The sequence below is a fragment of the Amblyomma americanum genome, chromosome 1, assembly GCF_052857255.1.
Source record: "Amblyomma americanum isolate KBUSLIRL-KWMA chromosome 1, ASM5285725v1, whole genome shotgun sequence".
Lineage (NCBI taxonomy): Eukaryota > Metazoa > Arthropoda > Arachnida > Ixodida > Ixodidae > Amblyomma > Amblyomma americanum.
In genome coordinates this window covers 257,281,558-257,301,149 of record NC_135497.1, presented here as the reverse complement: position 1 = coordinate 257,301,149, position 19,592 = coordinate 257,281,558, and the positions used below count along the sequence as shown (strand labels likewise).

The 19,592-nt window shown below is 42.9% G+C and overlaps 1 protein-coding gene across 21 annotated transcripts in view; it reads left to right on the top strand.

The window, feature by feature from the left end:
* Nucleotides 1–19,592, top strand: part of LOC144114981 (uncharacterized) — a 154,408-nt gene that overhangs the window by 115,053 nt on the left and 19,763 nt on the right. For all 21 annotated transcript variants that reach the window (XM_077649082.1, XM_077649079.1, XM_077649070.1 and 18 more), the window contains 4 exons: nt 2,343–3,735; nt 9,178–9,293; nt 12,020–12,442; nt 16,165–16,361. In XM_077649082.1, coding sequence (XP_077505208.1) covers nt 2,343–3,735; nt 9,178–9,293; nt 12,020–12,442; nt 16,165–16,361 — 2,129 coding nt within the window. The remainder of the gene's footprint in view (nt 1–2,342; nt 3,736–9,177; nt 9,294–12,019; nt 12,443–16,164; nt 16,362–19,592) is intronic.

The following is a 19,592-nucleotide window of genomic DNA, read 5'->3' as shown; positions in this document are numbered from 1 at the left end:
CCTCCCTGATGTCTCATTTGTCTTGCCTTTATTGATGGTGCCGTGCTTTGCTTCCATTTGTAAGTCAACCCTGTAACTTCGAATTTTCAAAGTAAAAAGATAGGTTGACTTACAGTCATGTAAATATGGTAGTCCAGTGTAGCAACGGCAGCGCAAGAAACAAAGCCTTTGAAGATAAGTATGGGTGTGCGAATATTGAAATTTTTGAATACGAATCGAATACGAATATGAAGAATAAATGGCTTCGAATATCGAATCGAATATCTGTTCAGTACAAAAAAAAATCAGAAAATGATGAGCAAGCAAACATTGCCCTTATTTTTTTTTTTCAAAATAGTGTGTGGTCTTTGCAACTAAAATAAACAAAACTAGACTGCCTCAGTACCATATAAATAAACAGTGTGCACATAAATGATACTACTTGATTAGACAGCATAACACATTCCAACCAGTAATGTGCGCATGCAAAATGAAATTCATAAAATGACAAGACTGGCAACAAAAAAATAACATGATTACTATTAAGCCTCATTCATTCGGAGTTCAAAGACCAGAAGAAATGCCCGGTTCATCCGAAGGCCTCTGTTAATAAAATTGCCCGCACCCTCCCCCCAAAAAAAAGAAAGTGCTGCCAAAAATGCTGAAGATGCAGTAAGGCCTTATGAGGCGGCTTCATCGCGCTAACACCTGTAAGCCCGTGACGAGCCACCCATTTTGGAGTGCTGGGAGAACAACACAAATGCAAGCAAGGGGCCGGGGAACACACACTGGCGTCGGAGCGGTGAGGCAGTTTCTAAAAAGGAAAAAGAAATAAGCCGCGCGGAGCTGGGATTGGACTATCGGCGAATGCGCGGGCCGACATTTGAAGTTGCCGCGGGGCAGCGGTGAACCTCGGAAGCCGCAACTACGCCGCCAGGCTATTTTTTTGCCCTAGCGACAAAGTCTTCCGACTGATGCCACGCCTGCCGTTACGCCTGTTAGAGATGTGCAGGTTACAATGCACCATGCAATAGGCGAGATTTTAACAGGATCGCTTGCCCTATTGTGACTACTTGATGTGCCCCTTCAAAGGCTCCCGCGGCATTCCGCAAGTAGGCTTTCCCGCATAGCGTAGTTTACAAAACAGGACGGCGGAAGTCACGCGCGGAGAGTTATGAAGGCGACAGAACGCATTCTTCAGATGTGGGTATTAAATATGTAACGCATTACCGAAAGATTAAAAAAAAAAGCGCGATTTCGCGTTGCGATTGCTCGAAGCGGGCCGTCGGCCATCTTGTTCGCAGCACGGGTGATATGTGGGAAAGCCAACTTTGGGAAATATTCACGAGGTGAAGCCAGGCGTCGGGATGCGGTCGGTCCACGGGATAAACGGCGTAGAAAGAAGCGGATAGGACCTCTGTATTGTTTTCCTGGAATTTTTAACTCGATTATCGGCTAATTTGCCCAGGTATTGTGGTTTTGCCATGGTCGAATTTATGAAAGTATGCGCAGTATACGATCACTGGCGAGTATACGGGAATTTTCGGATATTCAGAAATTCACGAATATCAATTTTTGAATACGAATCGAATATCAAACATATTCGATTCTTATTCGAAATTTCGAATATTTGCACACCCCTAAAGGTAAGCGCACTATCACACTGAAGGTGCTACAGGGAAAGTGTACGTCACAGCTCAGATGCTGCTTCCGCATGTGGAATTTGGGAGTGGTGAAGTGGGGGAGGTCGTGGAGCCTTACACTTACTGTATTTTTCCTCTCTTGGTCTGCTCCTCAGTCATCGTTGCCATGGAAATGGACTCTTCCTTGCTTCGCGTGATGCACCCCTGCCGAAATCATGTGGAGTGTGTGTATGCATTCCGGCACGGTAGCACAGAATTGCTTGTGAGTCTATGGCATGGCTTGCTTGCAGCATGACTGGCAGGCCACGTAAGCATCATCGGTAATGTGCGGTCCAGACATGTGGCAGAAACATGACTCAGACTGCAGTATAGGCTAACACTATCGCTTGTGAGCAGAACATAGCAGAGGGCGAAATTGCCAATTTTTTAAGGGTGACATTGTCCTAGTAAACTGATTTTTTTAAAGTTTACAGATTTTTGAAACTGGTTGATTATTTGGACCATATTTCAGGTCCCACTAGGTCCGAAAAATCAGTTGGCAACTCTATTCTTTAATGTAACCTTGTGTTAATTATGTATAGTGTTTTTGCTATCAGCTTTGAAACTACTGTGTGTAGTTAAGGAAGATGTCATGGGCTACAAGAAAAATAGCAGACTTGTTCATTTAATAAAGTTGCAGTTTGTGATTTTGTATTTGATGGCAAGCATTTCCAATTGCAGCTTCTGGGAAAGCTGTTTTGACAGAGCCTTGCACCCCTGGAGGAGCTGGTGCAAACTCTAAAGAGGGCGCTGCTGAAGAACTCAATCAGTGCAAGAAAGAACTGGCGTGCAAGGAGAGGCGAGAGGATATTCTGAAGCGGGCCATGGTCCATGAACAGGATGCAAAGGTGCAGTTGGAGAAAGAGCTCGCAGATTGCCAGAAGGAGCTGCAGTCTCTTCATGAAGCACACTGTGCTCTGGAGAAGCAGTACAAGACAGCTGTGCAAAGGAACTCTGATCTTGCCCTAAGGGATCCCCAGCGTCGTTCGTCTTTTGAAAAGTCCCGGCTGGAACGGGCCAGAGGTTCTAGTTTTGAGAGGCCAGACGGGGAAGAAATGAAGCTGAGGGATGAGAACCACACCTTAACAGCAGAGCTTCGACAGCAGGCCCAAGAAATTGCTAGGCTGGGTAAGGAAGAAGCACTGCATAAGGATGAAGTGTCGAACCTCTCTCAGGAAAAGACAGTGCTGTCACAAAAGTTGCAAGCAGTGCAGCATGAACATGAAGTGCTGCTCGAGTCTTCTAGCAACAAGATTTCTGAGCTGGTTACTAAATTGGGTGCTCTGTCTACACAAAACAAAAACCAGCACGAAGAAATTCGGAACTTGAGAGAGATGGGTGAGAGTATATCTCGGGAGAACATAAAACTGAAACATGACCTTGATGCAACATCTTCAGAGCTGGAAGGGCTACGAGTGGAAAACCAAGATCTCAGGGAGACCCTGCTTGCTCTGCGAAAGCAAGAAAGTCTATTGAGGAAAAACTTGGAAAAGGCTGTGGATGAACAGCAAGCTGCAAAGAAAATTTCCGATGAGTACAGCCAAAGTAACAAACTTCTGAGAATGGAAAAAGACCAGTTAGGTGCCAAAATTTCTGATTTGTCGTCACGTTTGGATGCCCTTGAATGTGAAAAGCAATCACTCTATGAAGAGAAGCAGAGGCTGATCCTTGAAGTGAGTGCTGGAGAAGATGAAGTCGAGCGTGTCAACAGCAAACTTCAAAGCTGTGAAGAGGAGTGCAATAACCTAAGGACACAGAAGAGTGAGGTTGAAGCAGAATTGCAGGCTTGCAATAACAAGCTTCAGGAGTTCGAACATTTAGCCGAACAGCTAAGGGAGGAACTCAGTGCTACAAAAGGGAAACTTGAGAGCATGGACACTCGCTGTAACCATCTTGAACAAGAACTTGGTGCATCTAAGGAGGCACACAAGCAGCTGTTGTGGAAAAGGGATGAACTACAGAGAACACTGGAGGCAGTTGGCAGGGAAGCACAGCAAAGCAAGAGTCTTGCAAGGATGAGCCTTGACAAGAAACATGTCATGGCCTTTATGGAACTGCAAGATAAAAGCAGAAGGTAGGTTTACTGCTGTGTTTCCTTATGTTATATAAATCTATGCAGGACTGCACTTTTTTATTATCAAGGTAGATTTTTGAACTGCTTTGCATGTACAAATTTATGTAACTGTAGGAAGCTAGTACAGCACCCATCACATCTGTCATAAATGTGGGAATGTCTGTTGGAGGTCCTACTTGGCAGCATTTGCCACCGCCTCCAGGGGTTCATTTGGCCCTCGAGGACTTGAGACAGTGCAGCAGCACAAGCTGCATAGAAGTAGAGCTCAAAGTTCAAGCAGAGCTGGTTGGTCACATAGAGGCATAATTCTTATGTTCATGCCAGCCTTGGCCTGGGTTGTGAAGGTAATGTGATGTAGCTCAGGACTACACCTTAGTGAGCCAAGAGCCGCTCATAAATGTCACTGTAGATGCTGTCATTCATGTGCTTCAAAGAAATCTGGAGCAGAGGTCTCAGGCTCATCTCACCACACATTGACATGGTCCAGTTGCCTGAAAAGAAGGGAAAGGCGAGGGGAAACGGAAAGGGCAGCGTTCTCCTCATGCCACCCATGACCACTTCAATTCGTCTGGTGCCCTAGGTGTTGTGAAAGTGACTCACAACTCAGGATAGTGCAAAGATAGAAGATTACTGGACAAGAGAAGTCCCCATGGTCTCTGTGTTTGAGTCACCTGATTTAGAGGCTGTGTAGGCATTTATGCAGGAATTCTTTCCCGATGTGAAATTTTGGCAGTATTCATGCTTCTAATCTTAGCATTATAGAACAGCAGTGTGAAATTAAGAGCAGTAGCAATAAAAGCAGCGTATCAAACTTGTTTTGCATGTATCCTTATGACTATCATCGCAACTTCGTGTTGCTGTAACATGGGCAAGGTCAGGCATAGTTATTTGTTTCTTTATTAGCTGTGTTTGTTTCTGTGCAAATACATTTAGTGTAATTTATTATCATTGCTGCTATCCTTTTGACCAAAGCCAAGCCTAGATGTACAGTTGAACCTCTTTATAACATGCAACTACTGGAGAGAAGTTTTTGTCTTACGAATGGTCTCTTATAAGCAAGGTGTCATGTCTCCATTACTTTCCGATCTCTCGCAGAGTTTATGTTGTCACCTGTGACAAAGAGTTCCACAAAAGAAGTCTGTAGCTTGTTACACAAGCTTATTAGCAGAAAAAGTAGCTGTTTACTTTTGACTGAATGTCATATGAGAAGATGCCATAAGCGTTCTACTGCACTGCAGCTGCATTTGTTGGCAGTTCATGTTTACAGTAATTTGCTGCAGAGTAGTATACATAGTACACTTAGCCCTTGGTTACTTGCAGTCGTGAAAACGAGAAAAATTTGAGATAAATGGAGTTTCAAGATGTGCTAAGTACCAAAATATTTTTAGCTTACTGATCAGGAATTGTAAACATTTAAGCTTTCTGCCCAGGTAATATGTAAAGCAAACTCCGTTACACAAACCAGGTATTTAATAATAATGAAAGGAGCCTTTTGTATCGGCACTCCAGTGCACAAAACGCAGTCTACGAAGAGTGTGCCTGCTTTGAGTGTACAATTGCATTGATAAGGCGATCTGTGTGCATCTTTGTCTCTCCTCGTCCGGTCTCCTTCACGCAGTGGATTGGAGGCACACTTCTTCCCACGTGTTCTCTCCTTAAGTTAGCACGCCCGTCATTGCCTTGTGAAACAGACTTGCTTCATGTCCCACTCCAGTTCTCCAGAGTCTCCTCTCCATCATAAATTCACTTAGTTCTGAAGCCGGGAATGGTGGCGGCATGCATCGGCTATCAGCGCAGTGGCGAGTTGTTGCATATTGTGGCACACTGGTGGAGGCTTGCTCGTTGGTTTGCGGCATAACGTGCAGGCTGTGCAAACCGCTGACTAATGGCCATCGGGTTTCAAGCTTCATAACTGCAGGAGTAGTGCGAGCAGCTCCACTGCATGTTACCGCCATTCTCGGTGCGGGCAGACACCCACTCACTCTCACCCGTGCTCCTGCTGGCAGTTTGGGAGCCGTTCTTCACATAGCACCCGCAGTTTATGTGCCCTCATTGACGTTTTACATCTAGCTGGTCCATTCTGTAGTTAGTTTCAGTGGTAATAAATATACAGGAGCTATCAGGTTTTGCCATCTCACTGGCGCATTAATGTGACGGTTTTTGCGGCTGATGGCGCTGCATCTGCAGAGTGAGGAAAAAGCCCCACAAGTGAAGTTAACTTTTTTAAGCGAGGTGATTTTCGTTTTCTAACTCACCACTGCTGCGCTAAACAAGAAAGATGACATCATAACCAACGGTATAGCCTTTCGCCTTTGAGGATCGCGCGGTGAAACGGATGCCGTGATCGCTGACCGGCAGACTACATCCGGTCAGAGTTTCATTTTTCACGTCTCCTCATCGCTCGTGTATAAAAAAACAAAACTGAAAACAAAGAGTTGGTGTTATAGAAGCAAACTAGATGGTGCAGCTTGTTCAGGAGTGCAGACTTTAATTCAAAACGTCGGTCATATATGACCAGTGGCCTGTGGCGTGATAGCAGCAGTTGGAGGCCCCACATATCGGTCTCGCACCCGACATACACTGACACCGCGTCTAGGTTGGTCAGCTCTCCGAATTTCGATTGCCATTTCTGCAGAAAGTCTACACAGCTTCAATGAATGTGACAAAGCTTCAGTGCTTCTATATTTTTCATATAATGGAGTGGTGTGTTAAAAAAATACATTATTTTAGAAGTGCCTATTATGCCGTTCAACCTTTTTTGTGTTTCCAAGAGGTATTCTAAATATTCACTTCAAAAATGATTTGAAGAAAATTGCTCTTTGTTTGAAGCTCCCTTTGAACCAAAAAACCACTTTTCTCATGTGCCTAGTCAAATGCTGCCTGTAAGAGCCTTCAACGATGCTGAAGAAGCAAAGTGAGTTGGGGAAGTTGGGGGCAATCCATTGATCTTAAAACAGTTCTAATGATGAAGACAGGTGAAAACTTAAGAGCATCTATCTTGCATCTATTGTTCTCCTGCCTTTGCCTCCTGCATTTTTTTGTGTTATCCAAGAGTGCTATTTTTTTCTGTCTAATACATTTTTCTAGTAAACTTTCCATCAAAGTGGAATAGGTGTGCGCCTACAAGACAACAATGAAAGAGAGGACAAAAAACAACATAATAGGGGTACAGTTTCCAACTTTAGTGTCAAAATCTCAAGCCAGGCAAGCTTATACAACCAGCAGGAAACAGGTGGTGGGCACATGAAATACTGAAGGACCCAAGACAAAGCCACATCAAAAATGGCAATAAAGAGGATAGGCGTGACTAATCATAAGACGGTAAAAAAAGTTAATACTTATGCACTTGAGCATGGAAAATCAAGGCTTGTACTGAAACCCATGCAACATAATGTTTGTGTATCTCTAAAAATAACAAAACTAAAAATGCTAAAGCCATACAGAAACTTGAGTAAGGTAACTGATAAACATCTGCCAGTAACTTGAAATGTAGTAAACCGATAACATGTTTGGGGCAGCAGATGAAAATATACACAATGATAAAGAGGTACATAAGATGAAAACAAAAAAGGGGATGGTGTAATTTGTTGAGGATATGACCACCCAACTGGCAAGTTCTTTTGATGAAAGGCAAGTGTAAGGTGTGCCGACACACTTGTCTTTCTTTTAACCTAAAAAGGACTTGGCTATCTGGGCAGTCTCATCTAGAGTTGCTTTCCTCACCATGTGACCGCCTTTTCTTTTCAATGTTTTTGATCTTTTTACTTTGTGCACATACCTCTTTATCACTATATGCGAGTCTGTGGAAAAACATCAATGTCGGCGTAGTCACACGACCATTTGTTTGTAATGTCTTAATGTGTAAGGTGGTGTGCATGCTCCATCCGCTCAAGGCAAGTGGGTTGCAAAGCAGTGTTACAATAAATTTTTTTTACTAGAATCAGTATCTGTAAACTTTTGCTGCCTTGTGCGTGTTTTTTTTTTCTTTTCACTTGTTGACGTTTTTATGTTACCTTACACATGCTTTTATTTGATTTTAACCTTTTTAGCCTTGTTACTTGTTCGACATACACGAACCGTGTTGGGTGGTTTTCAATACATATGTGGGATGCCATACAGTAGAAGGACGAATCCCAACATAAAACATAACTGTTTATTAGCGACGGCAGCGGACGAGCATACCCACGCTGCGCTCATCTCGGTAACGGAAGAAAAACAGCCGCTCTTACCAGCCAGGCTGCCTGTTTTTGTAGCCGCTGTTGGTGACGCGTGCCTTGGGTGACGCAGCGATGACGCTGGGCTTTATCGGCAATGCAGACCAGCGTGTGGCCATGTTACGCTGGGCTGGATGATAACAAGGTGGAGGCTGCGCGGAAATGTGCACAGAGTGTGTCGCCACACATGCCTTGATCTTCCATGCTCAAGCATTTCAGTTTTAATAGTTTCTATCCTACCTTCTGATCAAGTCACCCCTGCCTGTTTCACTGCCTTTTTTTGTTTTGACTTTGTCAAGTCATGCCCTTTTCCTTTTTTTTTTTTTTGGCTTCTGTATTTCTCAATCCGACCACTTGTTTTCAGCTAGTCATATAAGCTCACTTGGCAGGATGCATTGTCGGTGTACATTACTGTGCTCCTACATGTTACCTCTATTTAAGGTATGAAATCCTGCCAGTTTCTGCTTTATACAATTACAGACTTTTCATAAATTTCAGATTTTCACGCAGTGGTGAAAATTATATTGGGTATCTTGCAGAACTTGTGAAAAACACTCATGTCCCGCCGACTACTCATAAAGAAATGTGGTTGGTGATGAGACCTAGAGCATATTGCACCAAACGGCCTATCTGTTTTACTAACAAAGTTCAATCAAGAAATGTTTGCCCCTTTTCAGCATTCAAGTCATGCTTTTAAACACTTTTTTCTAAGCAAGTTGACATAATGGTATTGCACACATTCTTACGAAGTATACTTTTTTTTTCTTCCTTTTTCCTCCTGTAGCGTGTTGGTGTTTTCTTTTGTGCTGTAATCAATAGTGTTGCTTTATGCATAATATTTCCTATTTCCTTAATTTTCTACTTCCCCTTTGTGGGAAGAAATTATATTTTGTTTGCAATTTCTGTGCTGTACTGCCAAGTGTTAAAGGAAGACAGGACCTGTGTCAAGCTTGCAAACTTTTAGCCTTGTCTCCTTCTTTATTTGAGAGAAAATAATAGATTGATTGATTGAAGTTTCGTGAATAAAGCTGGAAGTTGTGCCCCTGTTTGTCCTATTTGGTCCTATCCTCTGTCGTCGTAACATAAGTGCACACCTATTTCACAGACATGAGCCAACTACCTTGTTAAAAAGTTATTTCTGTGAAACTCGCATAAAAGGCACCTCATTTAAAGGGCCTCGTGTACTGAACTTAAATGCTTACTATTTTTTGCTTGAATTTCTTTTCAGCTTACAGAATGTAGTGATGGAGCTCAAACTAAAGCTGGAAAGGGCAATGTACGAGAACAAATGCTTGAGGCTTGAGCTGCGAGTAAATGAACAGTTTCAATCTGGAAACAGTTCTGGTAAGACTTCCTTTCAGCCCTCCCTTTTTGTTTTGTTAATGATTTTTTTGTTTTTATGAAATAGTGAGTAAATGTTTCTTGGTAATGTGAATGCTATTCATGGAGCAAGCTGCATAATATTGTGTGTTAGCTACTCATTTCTATGCTTGCGTATTAGAGGTGGAACCTACTATAGCCGCATATAAGCCAACCTTATTTTACAAACATTTCTAAACAAAATTGAGGAAAAATGTCTTTTGGGGAACCACAACCCACTTGCTTGGGTATAAGGTGATTTCAGCAGTGCCAGAGGCAGTGCATGCCTCAAGCTGGTACTCTCCTGGCAGGGTGCATAGAGCTTCATGTGTCAAAAAAAAATTGTCAATTCATATTCATATCGGTCCTGCTAATAGAAGGTCAAACTGTGTGCTCTTTACCCAGCTTACTTGCGCCGGCAGTCACTTTTCCAGGCGCGGCAGGTAGCATGAAAGCAAACTTCTGTGACCTCCAGAGCATGCGTTACACCAAAATCCGAAATTACAAGGCTGTTGGCAGTTCATTTTGCCTCTTACCAGTCAGCTGGTCTGAGAGCGTGGAAGAAAGGAAAGTGTGATGTTTCATTGCCTTTGATTTCTATTTTCCTCCAACTGCTGGCCTTGCATTTGTATCATTGCAAGTCTGTAAACTTTGTTCTGTGCACGTGCTGCAACCCCATCCCACGGGAACCTGCGTAACAAAGTGTAGTAGACATTCTCTTCCTCCTTTGGCTAGCCAGGTTGCCAGTAGGATGGAAGTGCCAACTTATATTTGGAGCATCTTTTTGTGGGGGGGGGTTCAGAATTGGGGTATCATCAACATACATTCAGAGTTGACTTTACGTGGGAGTACAGTAAAACCTCATGGGTTTCTAACTTCAAGGGGCTGAGGAAATATCAGAATTAGCCGAGGGTCTGAATTCACTAATGACCCTAAAAAACTCTGAAACCGTTTGCATCATAGTAAATTTATTTGCTGAAAACCAGGGTGATTGTTGTCTGCTTGCGAAATAAAAACCTTGGCAACGATAATCTTTCGCTATTACATCAGGTGGCTTTCTGCATGCACACTCGGAAACATCAATGCAGAAGTGCTTCAAAATGGTAAAGCCCTTCATAGCTTCATTCGCGCTGTGACATGATAACTGTGGAGCCTCCTCATTAGTGGTATTGTTGCATGTGAGGAGGCTCTATCACACCAACTGCAAAGAGTGCATGACAAGCTTGTAAAGCATATTGATGCTGGAATTGCAAGATGTCTTCTGGTGTGAACGTGAAAGGACCAGCGACATGCCAATGGGGTTCTGAAACTGCTCAAAATTACTAATCTGGATGGCCGATGTGTGGCTTGGGCGGCAGTCGTTGCTGTCTGGAGTGAAACTATGCTATGCGATGGCACAATTTTTCGGCGATGGGACTCTCCAAATGTTATCACGCCGCCTGTTGCGCACACGTTAGTGGTGCACGGGCACCTTTCTGATGTGGTATTTATTGTGAACGTTGGATATTTGGGCGATTGCTTGCTGTGTTGTTCATACTGTGACAAAGCCTACAGTTGGGGGCCCATCCAAATTTATAGGTGTGAGCCTAGCTGCATTCGAATTAACAAGAGTCCGTTGCATAGACTTACGTGGCCATTGGCTGGGACTACATCGGCAGTCCGAATTATCTGGATTTCCGAATTAATGGGGTTTGATTAATGAGGATTCGCTGTACAAGGTAGTCGCTTTCTCATGGTATTTTGTAAAGTGGCCATACACTGCCTAAAGGTTTCAACCAAAAAAAGACTTTGCACAAGTTTATCTATGTAATTAATAGGATTGTTCATTAATTACACGTACAGTGTGTGCATGCTTTTACCTTCAAACGATTTTTTACTCAGCTTTGCAATTACTTGCTATCTAGTAATCTAGTCTAGCGAAATTCAAGCATGCCTTAGTAAAACATGCTTGTGAGCCAATTGGTTCATTTCCAGGAAAGTAGAACTATGCAGAAAGGATGAGGACAGAATACTAGAAAGACGCATAGAAAAGACACTGTGTTGTTGGCATAATTTCTTTGTCTCTCTGCTCTTTTGTCCCCATTCTTTTTGTGCAGTTTTACTCTCTTGAAGCATCTTACATGTTTCAAGCTTTCGCTGAATACAGGCATTTATGTCCCTGCTTACCAGTGAGTTCGCGCTACGGTAGGTTCGTGTTATCTTGTAAATGTGCTAAATTCTTGAACATCCATGCATTGTTGTGTCCCAATTTGTGCACTGGAAACTGCACAAGAAGCGCAGTTACTTTGCTTGGTGAAATATAATATTGAGTGCAGTCGGTTGTTGCTGCTGTGCACAAAAAGGTTTCTGGTTACAAATGGACATAATTGGTCTGTATTACTTGTTACAAAAATACTATGGTTCCTTCTTGGTGTCTTTGCAAGCTGTCGTAGAGTAAACTTTATTGGGTTTTTTTTGTCGTAGTAAATTTGATTAGAAACAGCTTAATGATCTGGTGGAAGCTGCTTAGTATTCAAGTTAATCAGATAAAATAATGCAGTCTTTATATAAGAACCTGTGCTGATTGGTCTTGTCTGAGAAATGCATGAGAACAAGCCATTTGTTTCATTTGACTATAACTTGTCATTGTGAGGGTATCGCTGCTATTCAGTGCATTAAGCCTTGACAAACTGGCAAGCTGTTGTAACACAAAATATTTTTTTTCCTGCCAGGTGCTGTAGTGGGTACACCGGATTCTTTACGTAGCTTCGCCACTGCCGCTAGCAATGCCTCGCCTCCTCGGCTGAGCCCCCACCAGGTTCCTGTGGACTCCTCTCAGCGAACTCCTCCAGTCGTTGGTCAGCATTCCTGCTCCCACTCGAGGTCATACCACACCTCTCCTGACTTGGGTATTGACTCGGACCCGACTCCTGAGCATGACGTCTACTCCACTGCCGTTGAACCAACCTATGTGGAGCACTGGCAGCATCGCATGGGGCCTGACTGGAGCATCTCGTCTGTGCATTCAGCCCCGGATGCATTTGGAGGCAGCTGTCTGCTCTGCCAGCAGGGCAAGGACAGTCCAGCATCATGGAAGTTCAAGGCCAATGCAACGTATGGTGGGGAGCAACTGGACCATCCTAGCACACAATCTCGTAGGCATTGCTCCAGTTCTGTTCCACTTGCCTTGCATACAGTCGTTGTCAAACTTGTGTTCACATAGGAAAATAAGACTGTGCCATATCAGTGATGAGCTGTTTCACTTGTGTGATGAGCTTACTACAGGCACTGCACATGAAAAGTACAACACAGCCTTGTTAATTTGAGGTCTGGTTGGTCATGAGAAATTCTGAAATTATGTGGGTTTCTCCCACTACCCCTTCCACCTCTTATTCCTTTGAAATTAAAACTTAACATCCTTTTCTTCCCAGTGCTTTAGAATTCCTGTGGCAGAGCCCTCTGTAGTGGTGAGTTCAATCATTGAAAGGAGTCGAAAGCAAAGGGCACTGCATGTGGCTTAACAGCAGTTCAGAATCCCTACCAAAAGGGAGCATGGTTTCGTTTAGAGCTTGAGACAGGCATTGGGGGTGGGATGGTTTGGATATGTGGCTGCCCTATAATGTATGAAGGCTGCCAGGGTAGCCACTGCAGTGCTTGCAGCAAGTGTAGCCTGTCCTGTATGTATATATAGTGGTCAGTATGGAGGGAGTGAGTTTTGGTATCCAGCTAGTACGTGATCTCCTGGTTTGAAAAAGAATGGTTTCATGTGGGCAGGATTCATCAGTGGCGTCGCAGTTGTCTAAGGATGACTTCTTGCTGATCAGTTATGGTACAGTACACTCCCTTTAAGATAACTTGAAGGGACCATGAAATCTGTTCGTCTTGTAAGAAGTTCTTCTTAACTGAAGTGCCCCCCAAAAAAAGATATGTATGCACATTTTGCATGTCCAAATATGTGTTGCTTGAAAAACAATGAATAAAATGAGCTTGAAATGAGAGGGTAATTGCAAATGGAACATATACAGCACTATGCATGAAGGAAGCTGAACAGTCACATTGTCCTACTTGAAAAGAGCATTGGTCTAGTTTTCTTCTTTTTACTGTCTCTTTTGCTCTCTCTCTACCGCAGCCACTGCTGTTTTTTTTTTTTTTTTGCTCCTGACTACTTTTGAGGTTCCGAGTGCTTTCAAAGTTCCCAGCTGGGCAGCGGTGCATCTCTTATCATGCTCCTTCTGCAGTGTAACTGTCATTAACTCTATGAGCAGGTGTACCATGTGCCTTTCTATCCGCGGAAAGCAGTGCCCATGTGTCGCCGATATCTGGCCATCTCTACGCTGTGACAACTCGTATTGTGATGCCGTGTCAGAAATTCGGCTCCCAACTGTTTAAGGCAAAAGTCGAAAAGCAAGTGTACCACCACGCCTGCGCGCCTTTTAGTCTGCCGGTGGCAACATGTGCACAATTCCACAAACTAACATCTCTGCGTGACTGCACACAGGCAGGAGCAAAGGTTCCCTGCCTTTCCTGCATCAGCAAGAAAGTGCGCCCCGCAAGACGGCTTCTTCGCACAACGGTGTGAAGTTGTGCGGAAGCTATCATGTTGGGGTGTGTTTTCTTGCTAGAAGCGTTTATATATATTTTTCCTTTACTCGGCAGTCCTCCGCAGATGCCCCACGAGTGCTGTTGGGGTCGCCGGGGTTCGTAGTCACTGTGAAAGTTCGTCTTTATTGTATCACGTGCGAAATAGTTTGTCTTAAGCGGTTTTTTTACATTGAATCCTATGAAGAACCAACCAAACGGTCTCAATTGTTCACCTTATCCGAGAATTCGTCTTAACGGGAGTGTACTGTATTTCGGTGTTTTTGAGAGTCATAATCATTAGGCTTCATTCTTTCATTCCTAGAGATGAGCTTGGTATAGATCAGCTTGATAATGGGCCGAGCTGAGCAGGGTATTTCAATAAATCAACTTAAATGTCCCATCAAGAACATTGTGTTTGGAAAGGTTTGGGGCATCATTCCTCAGACAGGGCAGTGTCAGTGTCTAGGAAGATTTGACTGATATAGCCAGGCAAAACATGGAAAGGTCAGAGAACTTGAAAAGAGTAGCTTGCTGGACACCCTGTATTCTGAAAACATTGAGATAGGGGCATTTTGTCTTCAGTGGAGTCATATTTGTATTTCCTATCAACATTTAAAACTCTGAACTGCCCTTCAATCATTATGCATTCAGGCCATACTATGTAACAGCCATTATTTATTTTTCATTCATTTTTGTACATTCTCCACAAATTAAATTCTCCACAAACATAGTTGTGGAGAATTTAAGGCCTAATAAATGGGCTACGAAGCCATTACAGTACACAGAAATTTCACACCAGCAAAATACCTTTAAGGCAACAAGCATTGAATTGGTAGAGGTTATCTTGCAAACTTCTTTTTGTCATCTCATTAATCAATGAAAAGTATTCTACATACTGTGCCTACTCCTGGATAGACTTAGGTGTAGTTTGTATACTACTTTTGTCACATTTAGAGCAGCATTTATTTAACGGGCAACACCGCTGTTTTTTCTCTCCCCTCAGATTTTTTTAAAAATTTCACTGTACGTTTTCTGCAGTTTCTGATTCTTTTTGCCAAGTTTCGCAGCAGGCCGATGTTTTGTTGCAGCGTAAATGAATTTTAAAATATCTCATTTCGTGGCCTAAATTGACGCAATTTTTATGAGCAACCTTGCGTGTGTGATATCACTGGGCGCGTGGGTGTCGATATTCACTCTGACAATTTTTTGTACCCAAGAGAGGCAACTCAAAGCAATGTGATGTGGTTGTCTACTCAAATGCTCGTAAAACATCTGGAGTTGCCCTTGAAAGATTCCTGTTCTGACGATCATTCTTTTATTGGTGCAGACAACAGAGCTACATTGTTGTTCCCTGTGTAGTACAAAAATATTTCAGCAGTGCTAATTGCAAAAAAGTTGAGATTTTCATGCTGTTATATGAAACAGTTGCCCAAAATATAATTATGTTGGTAGGAGCAGTTATGAAGGGATGAGCAGTTAAGGCCAAGAACATCAAGGCGTGCAGTATATTTTCATGTTTCAGCTGAGAGTGGTAGTTTTCACGGAGACATTTATGTTTTATTTTTGCATTTCATTATAATTGGCCTGCATGTTGTGCTGAAGTTGTGGAGGAGTTATGGCAAAGTCTCTAACACTGCACTGTTACGTGACCCCCCCCCCCCCCCGGGCTCTGGTGGGTCAGTTATGCAGCCCAAAGCACAGCACACACATCACTCTCACCTTTCATCCCCATGATCTCTTCCCACACAACATAATATAGGTGTGCACTTTTTGAGTGATACAGTTATTGTTCCTTTTTTCATTCCAGAACCTCTTCTGTTTCTTTGCCCTGTCATCTACACTATGCTGATTTTGAAATTGTTGTACAGAGTTAGTTCATTTTATACATTTACACGAAAAGAGCATGTTTATTTCAGCAGTATTTTTCTGCATTTCTTTCATAATAGGTGGGCTGGATTAAGCAAACGGCTTAAAATAGATTTTGATTATCAGAGTTCAAGTTGAAGTTGTTTCGGTTTAGGTTTATAGGGGTTTAACGCCACAAAGCGACTCGGGCTATAAGGGACGCCTGAAGCTATTTCTCTAACTTGCCCAAATGGTTTGTTATCATAGTGATGGTGAATAAAATTCTGTAATAATGGTTGCATTTTGACAGCTTAGCATGCTCACTACTGTGAAATGTACTAGAGTGTTGAAGTGCTTGTTCTTTTAAGCACCTTTACTCCATTAGGTTCTCAGCCTGCATGAAAAAAATTGACATGAGGTGAGACTGGCCATCCTGTTTCTTTCTGCCCAGCCTCGAAGAGCGGGTTTCCTGTGATTTCCTGCAGCCTATCATCGCCTGGTGTTCATCTTTGCGCCATTGTCCAGCTCTCGGATCACGAATTGCTCAAAAAGCGTGTTGACGAGAGCATTTGCTTGATTCGTCGAGTTGAAGCATCTGTTCAACAGGCACTTGATGCCCTTGCTGATTTTGCATCTGACTGCACTGAGGTTTGTAGCTTTTCTAAACAGACATGTGATAGTGATATAACACTTGGAGATTTCTTTAGTAGTGTACTGCAGAATCTGGTAACATTAGTGTGGAAGGCAACTAATTGCTGCATCAGGAGTTATTTGTTAAGTACTTGTTGCTTGCATTCTTTTTGCTCTTCCTTGGGTCAGTCAATATTTATTTCAATCCTTCGTTTCCTCAAAAGGCATTATTGTAATGGATATTCTGCAAATGAGAACTATAAAATGGCAACTGAGAAGAGAGAAGAATGCTTGACCCCTTACCACATAGCATATTATATATGACACTTGCATATTTCTTACCTTAAGTAGGTGTGAACGGTAAGAAAGGAAGTATTACTTATTTAGCACTAGAGTGGGCACTGTCTAGCAATCATGCCCGCAGGACCTCAGCCTTTGGGGGATTTATCCTGTTGTTTACTTTTCAAATGTTTTTGGAGGCAGTGTCATGTATTTCTTAAAAAATTTAGATCAGTGAAGAAAAAATTTTCTTAATTCAAAAAATTATTCACTGAAAAAATAGCTCGTTATCTCTTTAGAGCCTCTGCAGTGCGACGAGCCTCAGATAATGTTGTGACAGAGATGTTAACTTGTTTACAGTTAAACCTTGATTTAACGAACTTCAATATAACAAAATCCTCGATGTAAGGAAGTTGGTTGGTTTATTGGGCGTAACGTCCCAAAGTGACTCAGGCTATGGGGATGCCGTAGTGAAGGCCTCCGGAAATTTCGGCCACCTGGGGCTCTTTAACGTGCACGGGCCTCTAGAATTTGGCCTCCATCGATATTCGACTGCTGCGGCTGAAATCGAACTCGTGTTTCTTTCGGGTCAGCAGCCATGCGCCATAACCACAGAGCCACCGAGGCGGCTATGATGTAATGAAGTTTCCAGTTTTCATAACTTCGCATCCATAGAACACAGTGTATTTTTAGCTTCAATATAATGTAGATTTTGCGCTGCACTTTCAGTGTAATGAAATTTAATTTCTGGCTGGAAACGAACCTGAGGTAAAATTGTATTACGGGCACAAGTGCTTGAGTGGAGCGCGTACGTACATAATATAGGAGCCGCCCTGCTTTCACATACAGAGCGCATTGGCAGACGCAAATACGATGACTGTCATAGTGGCGTGCGCGCCGCCGGCCGCGCCATCTGGAATATTACGGATGAGGCTGGCACGAGCGTCTGCGTAGCCTTGGCAGCCTGTTAGGCTAGCTTGCGACTCGCGCTACCTTGCTCATAATCGACGCCAAATGTGACGTGCTGCCTGTGCTCAAAGGCGGTGTGGCCAGCCGCGAGGCCGCCACTGACGGCCATGAGGCCGCAGCGGTGGCAGCGGTGTGCTCGAACTACTTACAAGAGGGTGATGATGATGACTGCGAAACCAAAACTCAAGACGGGTGCATCATCCATGCCACCCATCGTGGCTGCTGCTGGTAAAGAAAGGGCAGAAATAAAGGTCCACTTTAATTGCAAATTAATGTTTTTCCCATGAGTTATCTGCAGCATGTTTTTGGTAGATTCCTAGCATGCTAGGAGACGAATTTTGATGTAGTGAAATTTCAGTACTATGAAGTAAACTGCTGTTTTACCAACTTCGTTGAATCGAGGTTTAACTGTATTGCATCTGATACGGCATGCAGCTAAGGGTAATTTTGCCACTTAGTTGTGTTTCGTAATTTCAGCAGCTGAAACTGCATTCCATGCAGTTGATTAGGTTGACATACTTTTTAATGTTCAAAGTATAAGTTGCCCTTCTTAATTAAATGTTTCTGTTAATTAAAGTGGTGTTAGGACTCAAGCTCATTTTATGGCCGAACGAGAAGTAGAGCTTCATACCTGTTTGGGTAGTGGTGATAGGAGCATAGCTAGTAAACCAACTGGGCACGAGAAAGACGGTGATCTGCTGTGGGTAGGAGAAGCAAAGAAATGTGAGAAAAAGGGCAGACAAGATGCATAACGGGAGAAAGAGAGGGATAACGAATCTTTCTGTAGTAGCAAGGCCAGATAGCTACCCATAATATAAGGAAAAACGTCTTAAAAGGGATCTAAAAAAATTGATTTGGCTAAAGCAAAGATGTACCATGCACATTCATTGCACGGCAAAGACAAAAACGATCGAAGACATAGACAACGATGAATTCTGTCATTTAGGCTAATAATTTTTTTTTTTCTAGTTATATCCATTTCAGATGTAGTTCTGGATGTTCACAGAAAGTACCCTAACCTCATGGTGTATCATATATGGTATGTCACAGTATTGTGTGCAAATGTCGTATCCACCTAGCTTCTCTGAAAACTAAGGCCGATTTGGGTCGTCCTGAGCTAAATGGAGCTCAATGTAATTTTTTTGATAGAAGATAAAAATTAGTGCAAAGTACCTCGGAAAGAAATCGGAAAGCGTAACGAAATTTTCAGGTGCGAATAATGAAAAAAAAAGGGGGGGACACTTCAGCTTACCCTTAAAGTTATGGCACAATAGCGTTAAGGGGTTAACGCCCATACATACGGAATTGGTCATTCTCTCCAAGCATTCCAGGAAGCTCAAGGGTTCCATGAACCCAGATCATAGACCCCTGCATTAAAGGAATTGAATCGACATGTTTGCCTTATTTCTTGGCATCAGACTCCAGTAGTGAAGCTTGAGAAAGTTTCTTCATACTGACATCCTGCCTTATACAAACCCTGCTCCAAATTTTTGTGGCCATTCCCACCACTGTTTGGTGGAGATTCCTTTGACAACGACATAAATGCACAAGGTCGGAATAATTTGTAATGCAGCATCAACCAGGCTTGGGGTTTTGGTTGCTGAGCGTTAAAGTAACACTTCTTGGCATATCATTCTTACAGGCCCACTGCTTTGAGCGTGGCCTCCATGATGTATGACATTATGGTGGTATCACGATGATCATGTATGATTACATATGTTGCAAACTACATTATGCCAGCATTCTTGGGACCCATGCTGCAGAAGTACTACTATTGTGAAAGCACAAGCCAGCCAAAATTCGCGTGGAAGAAAGTTTCCTTTTAGCCGGTGTTTCTTTTTTAATTGCAGCGTTGAGAAACCAGCCATGCATTGCTGCCTTTTTGCATTATAGTGTTTGGCTGGTAGCTAAAGCACATCAGAGTAGTCCACTGCAATACTTTGCCCACCTTCTTCATACTATGGTTATGAAAACCTAGTAATGCTTATCTGTCAGGTTTTT